We start from the raw sequence: 10,726 nt of genomic DNA, 5'->3' as shown, positions 1-10,726 counted from the left end.
ATGACTAGTGCTTGCCGTAGCAGTGCAGCTTGCTTCAGAACAGCGATTTCAACATCTAAGGTAAGTGAATGCTCTTTTAATCCATATCGCTGTGTGTATTGCGTGGTCTGCCTAATTGAATTCAAAAATGAGCAACCATAATCAAGTTTAACTAAGTGTCATGTTAGCAGTTTGTATTGTATGCAGGAGCGAATATTAAGCATATTAGCAGCAGCATTTAGCATCTGTGTTAATACAGCTGGAGCAAACGCAGTTTAGAGCATATGTAATCGCTCTGATGACACGCCGATAATAACGGACATGAAACGGGTTAAATGAAATAAGCATTCTTGTGTATGCATTTCAACGGGGGTTCGCCATATACATCGGCGATTTTCCCAGTGTCCACGTTCGTTATTTCTAAGGTCGATGTTTTCATTGTGATGAGTGTGTGGTTGATTTCAGCTGCACGCCGCTTCAGAAGCCCGTGCTTATCGCAGTCATATCAATAGGCTTGTTTAACTTAATGCGGCGCCACAAAGATCGGCTGCCGCCTGACAAAGCAATGCATTCTGGCTTGTGAGAAAAACACACATTGGCTGTATGACACTTCCATGTAACTTAAGCACAATATCGCTGTGGAGAGATCGCTAAACTCCAGCTCAGGTATGTTTTCATATCATCAGCACTTGTTCCGCCATCAGTGAGTGCGCAAGTTCCGAGTGAAATGCATTATGGGTAGTGTAGTTCGGAGAAATGTGCTCGTGTGACATGTGCTCTCGCTGTGCTGTGTAATTCAGAAATGGAGAAAGAACATCATTCAGTTCATTCAGGTCAACGTATATCCATTTGTTAATTAAACATTACACATGGTGCGCGTCTAATTAGAGTTAAGCCAGTTGGCGTGGTAGCCAAGGCTCACATAGTCATAGCCCACTATTGTTAAGCCAGCCGGCGTGGTAACCAAGGCTCACATAGCCATAGGCCACTAGTGTTAAGCCAGTCGGCGTGGTAGCCCAGGCTCACATAGTCATAGCCCACTATTGTTAAGCCAGCCGGCGTGGTAACCAAGGCTCACATAGCCATAGGCCACTAGTGTTAAGCCAGTCGGCGTGGTAGCCCAGGCTCACATAGTCATAGCCCACTATTGTTAAGCCAGCCGGCGTGGTAACCAAGGCTCACATAGCCATAGGCCACTAGTGTTAAGCCAGTCGGCGTGGTAGCCCAGGCTCACATAGTCATAGCCCACTATTGTTAAGCCAGCCGGCGTGGTAAGTCTTGGCGATAGATCTGCTTGTTGGAGGGTGTTTTGTTCTTGTTTTGGCTTGTATTGTTCCTTCTATGTCTCCTGCTTTGTGGGGGTTATTTCTCACCAAAATCACTCGCTCAACTCACCAAACTCACTCACCATCTCACACCACGAAACTAACCTACCTCACTCAACTCACTAAAATCACTCACTCAACTCACACCACTGAAATCACTCGCTCAACTCACCAACTCGGACCACTAAACTAACCTACCTCACTCAACTCAACTCACTGAAATCACTCACTCAACTCACCAAACTCACACCACTAAACTAACCTACCTCACTCAACTCACTGAAATCACTCACTCAACTCACACCACTGAACTCACCGAAATCACTCACTCAACTCACACCACTGAACTCACCGAAATCACTCACTCAAGTCACACCACAAACTCACTGAAATCACTCGCTCAACTCACCAACTCAGACCACTAAACTAACCTACCTCACTCAACTCAACTCACCGAAATCACTCAATCAACTCAAACTCACTCACCAACTCGCATCACTGAACTAACCTACCTCATTCAACTCACCGAAATCACTTACACCACTGAACTCACCGAAATCACTCACTCAACTCACACCACTGAACTCACCGAAATCACTCACTCAACTCACCAAAATCACTCACTCAACTCACCAAACTCACTCACATCACTGAACTAACCTACCTCATTCAACTCACCGAAATCACTTACACCACTGAACTCACCGAAATCACTCACTCAACTCACCAAAATCACTCACTCAACTCACCAAACTCACTCACATCACTGAACTAACCTACCTCATTCAACTCACCGAAATCACTTACACCACTGAACTCACCGAAATCACTCACTCAACTCACACCACTGAACTCACCGAAATCACTCACTCAACTCACACCACTGAACTCACCGAAATCACTCACTCAACTCACACAAATGAACTCACCGAAATCACTGGCTCAACTCACCAAACTCACTCACCAACTCACATCACTGAACTAACCTACCTCACTCAACTCACTGAAATCACTCACTCAACTCACACCACTGAACTCACCGAAATCACTCACTCAACTCACACCACTGAACTCACCGAAATCACTCACTCAACTCACACCACTGAACTCACCGAAATCACTCACTCAACTCACACCACTGAACTCACCGAAATCACTCACTCAACTCACACCACTGAACTCACCGAAATCACTCACTCAACTCACACCACTGAACTCACCGAAATCACTCACTCAACTCACACCACTGAACTCACCCAACTCACCAAACTCACTTACACCACTGAACTCACCGAAATCACTCACTCAACTCACCAAAATCACTCACCAACTCGCATCACTGAACCAACCTACCTCACTCAACTCACCGAAATCACTCACTCAACTCACCAAACTCACTCACATCACTGAACTAACCTACCTCATTCAACTCACCGAAATCACGTGCTCAACTCACCAAACTCACCGAAATCACTCGCTCAACTCACCAAACTCACTCATCAACTCACACCACTAAACTAACCTACCCTCACTCAACTCACCGAAATCACTCACTCGACTCACACCACTGAACTCACCGAAATCACTCACTCAACTCACACAAATGAACTCACCGAAATCACTGGCTCAACTCACCAAACTCACTCACCAACTCACATCACTGAACTAACCTACCTCACTCAACTCAACGAAATCACTCACTGAACTCACACCACTGAACTAACCTACCTCACTCAACTCACCGAAATCACTCGCTCAACTCACCAAACTCCCTCACCAACTCACATCACTTAACTAACCTACCTCACTCAACTCAACGAAATCACTCACTCAACTCACACCACTGAACTCACCGAAATCACTCACAGAAATGAACTCACCGAAATCACTCGCTCAACTCACCAAACTCACTCACCAACTCACATCACTTAACTTACCTACCTCACTCAACTCACCGAAATCATTCACTCAACTCACACCACTGAACTCATCACTCGCTCAACTCACCTAACTCACTCACCAACTCACATCCCTTAACTAACCTACCTCACTCGTCGACTTGATTGCACAGACACTTTAAACTGAACTGAGCTGGATGATGACATCACTGAATTTAATGATGAACTGCCTTTAACTGAAAATTGAGCGTTTACTATTATCATTTTGCATTATTGACAATATTTTCCTAACTAATGCTGTACAGTTGCTTTGACACAATCTGTATTGTTAAAAGCGCTATATAAATAAAGGTGACGTGACTTGACTTGACTCAACTCAACTCACCGAAATCACTCACTCAACTCACACAACTGAACTCACCGAAATCACTCGCTCAACTCACCAACTCACATAACTTAACTAACCTACCTCACTTTTTTTTTTAATTAAAGTCCAGAGGTGACTGTGTATTTGCAGTAGCTGCCCGAAGGCTATGGAACAGCTTACCAGTGTATCTGAGACAATTATCATCTCTGAATGAATTTAAGAAGCAGTTAAAAATTTTTTTTTTTTTTTTACATTAGCTTTTGATAAGGTATGAGTGTTGAGGTATTGTCGCTGTAGTGACCCATCTGGGTTAGTCTTGAATGGTGTGTATTGATGTTTTTTCATGGTTATTAATTATTATTATTACTTGATTTCATTGTACAGCACTATGGTCAACTTTGTTGTTTTATTATGTGTTTTATAAATAAAGTTGGATTGTATTACACTATTTTAAATCAAACTATTTACTGTCAAGTTGTTCAAACGACAGCAGTTAAAGGATGGGATCCTGCAGGAACAAAATCCTGTAGGAAAATCTGCATTATGAGCAAGAGATGGATGCGTTTCATTGTGTGTGTGTGTGTGGTGTGTTTTATCTCATTAGGGTTTGGCTGTGTGACTATTTGAGCGCTTGCGAACACCTGCACAATCCATAATCTGACTAATTCCACCCGCTGCCCTCCCGAGGAACACAAGAGTGTGTGTGTGCGCGCAAGTTAATGCATTATTAAACACATGGTGGCTTTCCATTTTCCCATAAAGATAGTTTGTTATCAGAGTGCAACTCCGAATGCTGTCATATGATATCAACTGATTTTCCAGTGCAAGATATATATATGCACAAATATCACTATTGCAATATGTTTACTGTGATATAGAAGTACTAACACAGAGATTTAAGACAATGCTCATGCTGCCCACCCGATGCTAACAATCCTAAAGTCTTAAAGCAGATAAAGAAGAAACACTGAGCTTCACACAACAGGCTTAATGAATTAATCCAGATCCTCTGTGTTTCACTTAAACCTGCAGAGCAATCTGTGCATGCAAACACGTCTCAGCCCACTATAACAAATCCAGCAATTACACCAGAGAAGTAATCAAGGAGGCAAAAATAGCTGCAGCAAGTCAGGCTAATGATTAATAACCCGTAATTAACAGGTACATGGAAAAATTCTGTTGCAGAAACACTGACGAGGCCTCTGATGGCAGCGCGGATTCATTGTGTGTTTAAGAATGGATTAACTTTTAACTGCATGCACCGAATGCCTTACCGTGTCTCAGGTTGGTCCAGTTGATGGAGGAGAAGAACGGATGCGAGCGCAGGCCCTCGTATCCCAAACGCTCCCGCGATCCACATAACAAACTCTGGAGCAGGTCAACAAACTGAGCGCTGACTTTGGGTTCCTCTGGGAACTTCAGAAAACGCTGTGAGCAAAACACAAGCAAGAAAACATTACATTTATGTATGCAGAGTTGGGTGATATAACTTTAAAATAATTAATATTCAGTAATGTTATCAATTTGACTGCACTGAGACTATCGGATAAGAACTAAATTTGAATTAAATTGAGCTGGATAATAACTTTGCAACACTGACACTGTTATTGAGCTGAAATTAACTTAACATTGAACTGAATTGAGCTGAATGACTCTATTGTCTTCTGCTTTTATAAATGAAATTGAATTTGATTCATAACTGATAAATTTTACAACATTAACAGTTATTTTCCTGTTTATTAAGGTGAAGCTGCTTTGAAACAATCTGTGCTATATAAAGCGCTGTAGAAATAAATGACTTGATAAAGCTAAAAATGTATATATATTGCTAACCTTTTCAACAATATTCAGCATATTTATTGATATTTATATATTAACACTGAACAAAAATGGAGATTTATATTTAACCATAATTTCAACCAAACAGCCATTGATTTCAAGCATATTCAAAATGTTTAATTCAACAAATAAAATAGTAAAATGATTAAAATTGAAACATACTGTAATGAAGGCATGATTTCACATAGTTTATCACTGAATAAATAAAAGGAAAAAACATATGTAATCATATTTATATGCATTATATAAGTGAAAAACAAAAACAAAATAAAAAGGTAAAATAAAATAAACACAGGAGTCTGGCAAATGTTAGTTTATTCATAAAAGTTAAAATTAACTTTTAGCAGGTAACACGTTTAGAATTTAGTCTCTCTTCCAGGAAACTGAAAAAAACAAAACAGAATGAAACAAAACAAAATAAAATGCAAAATGTTTAATGCAACAACAAAAAATACTAAAATTATTAAAAGTTAAACATAATGAAGGCATGTTTTCACATTGTTTATCACTGAATGAATAAAAGGAAAATTAATATGTACAAATAATACATTTAAAACAAAACAAAAAATAAAATAAAACCGTGAGTCTAGCATTTGCTAGTTTATTCATAAAAGTTAAGTAATTTAGAACGAAGTCTCTCTTCCAGGAAACTGAACAATGAACAAATAAACGAATGAATGAACGAATAAATAATTAAATAAATGTTTAATGCAAGAAGTAAAATAGTAAAATTATTAAAAGTTAAACATAATGAAGCCACATTTTCACATTGTTTATCATTGTAAAATAAAGGGAAAATCATTATATAACCATATATTTTCAATAAACGATCTGTGTAGTAAAATGGAACTTTCTAGAATGATGATGCAAGCAAATCATTGAATCAGTGTTTAAACCTATTCATTAAAGCAGATATTAGCTTGGAAGACAAATAAAGTGTAATTCAGACTGCACACCATCAGCAGAAGCTGCTAGATTCACCTGAAAGTTCTTGATGTTGTTGATGGTTTTTGTGGACGTGCCGTCAGCGAAGGGTGATTTCATGTAGATCATTTCATAAGCAATGACGCCTAGGGACCACCAGTCGCTCTCGGGGCCGTAGCTGCACGTCGGCCCTCCGTTGAGCGCGGACAGGATCTCAGGGGCCAGGAAGTATTGAGTGCCCACCGGGAGTTTGGAGCTCGTCACCTACCCCAAATAATGACACGCCATTCAATTCATCTGTGTCCAAACTCTGAAACACGGTGCACGAACAGCATACTTAAACAGATTTAGTCAAATCAAACTCAGGGTGCACATGATCTGTCCTCCCTGAACTAGCGTGTCATCAGAATGACGTTTTCACACTCATTACCGTTCTGTTAGCAGTCAATCTGGCCGCCGATCCAAAGTCGGCCAGTTTAATGTGACCCGTCCGGTCGATCAGAACGTTTTCTGGTTTAATATCTCTGACAAAAGAAAGGGAAGCAGAAAAGAAATGAGAACGAGAGGATTTACAAGCAACTGTATCCTAAATGAGAAAAAAAAAAAAAATCATACTTCTAACACAAATTTAGTTCTAATGTTTTATTTTACATTATATTCTCTCTGTAGAGTCTATGGAATCAAAATTTAGTCACATTTAGAATTTAGATCACATTTACATTTTAGTCTCTCTTCCAGGTAACTGAAAAACTAAAATAAAAAATAATAACAAAATAATACAATAAAATAAAATAAAATTTAAATCTTTCTGTGAAGTCTGAAATAAAAACTGGAGTCTAATATATGCTAATTTATTTATAAAAATTAATATTAGCTTTTATAAGGTAAAGCCATTTGGAATTTAGTCTCTCTTTAAGGAAACCGAAAATAAAATAAAATCATTTCAATCTCTCTGTAGAGTCTATGAACTCAAAACTGGCGTCTAGTATGCTAATCTATTCACAAAAGTTGTATTAACTTTTATCAGGTAAACTCATTTCAAATTTAGTGTCTCTACAAGGAAATTGAAAAAATAAAATAAAATAAAAATATAACAATCTCTCTCTACTCTGTGATATCAAAACTGGAGCCTAGCAAATGGCTAGTTTATTCATAAAAGTTAAAATGAACTTAGTAGGGATGTAACGATGCACGGCGAGCCGGTTGAACATCGATACAAATATGTGACGATTCAAATCGGTTTAGATGTTAAACTAATCGCCATACATTTGGGGGTGGAGTTTACATGAATGTATCTCTGAGGGGAACTGACTGTCTTTAGGAAAGTTTAGATGGTATTTTCTTTTCCTCTCGTCTCTGTGCAATTCATATTAAAGCAGTGTTTATAAGCGCTGCCCTGCTTTGTTTACAGCGGTAACCAAGGAAACGCTGCATTATTACTGCTGCTCCATGACTGCCACCTGCTGTCAGAGAGTGAACCTGCGTCTCATTCAGCTCGTCTGCTGTGTTTGTTCCGTGCAGATGTTTTATGTAGTATAGTTTCACAAAACTAAAGAGCATTCTGTTTTAAAATGTCAAATTATGCAATCTAATTTAGATAAAAAAACTGCTCATGCTGCATGTATGCTGCATCTTTGTTTGGATTGTGATTCAAATGCAGTGGTTGCCTCTAATTTTGAATGGAAAGAGCACAGGTAGCCTTTGTTTATATGAAGAGGGTTTTTTGTCTTATGTATTTGATTAGATTTGGGGTTTGTTTTAAAATTTCTATTTAGTTTTGTTATTTGACATATTTCTGTTTCACAAAGAAATGTGCAGTATTTTATCCAAGCAATAATAAAAGGACACATTTTCATTTAAAATTTGTCTTAAATCTAATTTTGTGAGAAAATGGTAAAAAACGATATGCACACAGGTGCGTATACAATCAAATGCTCTACAGAACGAGATATCTAATACCTGTCAGTGACTAGCAACATAAAGTAGTAATTCATGGTAGCTGCTGGGACAAACTAAAGGCTTTCTGCTAACAGTGTGTGTTTTGTTGTACCTGTGAACGTATCCCATCTGATGGACTGAGTGAATGGCCTGAACGAGCTCCGCCAGGTAAAACTGAGCCATAGACTCGTCTAGCTGATCTTCATATCTGTTAATCAAAGCCATGAGGTCCCCACCGGGCAGAAACTCCATCACCTGGTCAATACACAGAAACACGTTGAACTTCTCAACATGCATTCGATGCAATGGATTAAATCCAGTGTGAAAAATTATTTTTACTTCACATAAAGCAGCTAACAAAAGTTTCTGGACACTTAAGTCACACTGAAAAAAATTTACGTATAGTTGCATTAAAAAGCACAATATTAAACATAATATTAAATGCTACAGGATCATTTTATCAATTGCATTTAATCAGCTAGGGTTTTGAAACCTCTTTGGTCAAATGTTTTGTTTGTGAAGTGTGCATATACAATTTTTCTTTATAAATGACACTTGTTTTGACACTTTATCCAATGCAAACACAGTCCGAGCGTATCAGAAGTGAACGTAACAAGCACATAACGAGTTTACAGTAAATGTGAAACAGCAGATCTCACAACGTGATCTTACGTAATAATCACCTGTCAGTGAATCTATTATTGCACAAACCATCTCCGTCCCGTCGACACACATGGGTTTAATTAGCAGCCACTCGTCTCGATCACACATCCACATTCTAAATAAAAGCTTGTGATTACACCATTATCATTCTAATTAGACAATTAGCTAATTAGCTTAAACTGCATCTTGAGAGAGTGCTGTATGTGCAAACCCAAAGAAAAACAGCAGAGAGAGCCGTGCGAATGTTGCAGGTATAAAAATGACTGCATGGTTATTTATAGGCACAGTATCTGCGACAATATCAGCCTGAAACCACACCACAAGCTCAAATTAATAACTCTATAAAGGGCCTGAACATTTAAACAGAGAGATTTCTGATGCATGATCCTCACGGACTCCAGCACAAGAATGAATATATGCAAATGTAAACGGTTAATTATTTATTGTGATTATTTGGTGATTTACAGCAGAGCTGCATCTCTAATTGAGCAGAGTCTCGTTTGACTGATACATCAATAAGACATTTTTATAAGTGAATGCAAAATAGCCGGAGTCATTTTACTGGAACAGAACATGAAAGTGATCATAATCATTAAAATTATGTCCCAAAATTCCTGAGAGATTATACAAGCCACGTGAAGCATGTGAGTGGAAAATGGCTTGCTCTCTCATTAATACACACTTCACGTGCTGCTTTAATTCATCTACTAAATGTCCAGTGTGTTTAAATGCGTCACAGAGCAATTCTGTCATTATCATTTATCTTTTATCATTTTATTATTTATTCAGCCTTTAAGAACAAGCAGAAGCCACTTCCGGTTTCTTCAGTAGTGGGCGGAACTCATCAATCTCATTGGCTGGCGCTCATCTATTGATGCGACTGCAAACAACGCGTATAATATTCATTAACCCAGCTGATCATCAGTTCTTAGTGCGTTTTATATTGTTATAAGTAGTATTATGGTTGGTATTATTGTTAGTTTTTTTTTTTATAGAAATACAGAATGATAGGGCTGGGTAAAAAAAATAAATAAATAAATAAATCGATATCTCGATTTTAATCGATTCTCATTTTTACGAAACGATATCGATTCTTAAATCCCAAGAATCGATTAGTCTAGCCTGTTTTCAGTTCATGGACGGAACATTGAAGCACACCGCCCATCCAATTAATTTGCAATAAGCATTGTGCTTTGGTACTTAAAACAAATTCTCAGATTTCAAATTATGCCCATTGTATTGCAGTATTCAAACAATAAATGGTGTTTTGGCGCTGTTTAATGTGAAGTGACAGATCGCTGTAGCGCCTCAGATCAACAGACGTGAACTGATCATCTCCTCCACACGGTTAATCGTTACATCCCTATGCATCAGTCTAAAAGAAGTTAAATAAAAAGCGCCCATCCATTAAAAAAAATGGTCTCACACGGCTCCGGGGGGTGAACAAAGGCCTCCTGTAGCGAATCGATGCGTTTTTGTAAGAAAAATATCCATATTCAAAACGTAAAAATCTGACTTTTATTTTGACAGCGTTGAGAACGGCAGCGCCTGCACACACAGTGTTCACATTCTCCTTGTTCGCTGTCGTCATTAACAGTTCTGTCTAATACGGAGAGAAATCTGTCTAATAATCAGAAAGAACTGTTAAACAAAAGGAATTCAAATGTATTCACAAAAGTATAACAATTGCTTTCATATTATTAGTAATAGAAAGGCAAACTAGGATGACATCGGGGGGCGGGGTTAGGGGTGTGCCCGAAGCGTGAAACAAATAACGCGTTATACGGAGCCAC

The 10,726-nt window shown here is 38.5% G+C and overlaps 1 protein-coding gene across 1 annotated transcript in view; it reads right to left on the bottom strand.

Moving 5' to 3' along the window:
• Positions 1 to 8,522, bottom strand: part of LOC107734412 (citron Rho-interacting kinase-like) — a 101,836-nt gene extending 93,314 nt beyond the window's left edge. Inside the window, exons 1-4 of the mRNA XM_016546364.1 lie at positions 8,383 to 8,522; positions 6,763 to 6,856; positions 6,390 to 6,596; positions 4,844 to 4,997 (exon numbers count right to left, since the gene is read on the bottom strand). Of these exons, the coding sequence (XP_016401850.1) occupies positions 4,844 to 4,997; positions 6,390 to 6,596; positions 6,763 to 6,856; positions 8,383 to 8,522 (595 nt within the window). The remainder of the gene's footprint in view (positions 1 to 4,843; positions 4,998 to 6,389; positions 6,597 to 6,762; positions 6,857 to 8,382) is intronic.
• Between the last annotated feature and the right edge of the window lie 2,204 nt (positions 8,523 to 10,726).

Source organism: Sinocyclocheilus rhinocerous, unplaced genomic scaffold (assembly GCF_001515625.1).
Source record: "Sinocyclocheilus rhinocerous isolate Xijiao unplaced genomic scaffold, SAMN03320098_v1.1 scaffold1632, whole genome shotgun sequence".
NCBI lineage: Eukaryota > Metazoa > Chordata > Actinopteri > Cypriniformes > Cyprinidae > Sinocyclocheilus > Sinocyclocheilus rhinocerous.
Note: the sequence above shows the minus strand (reverse complement) of the source record. Positions and strands in the feature narration are given on the sequence as shown.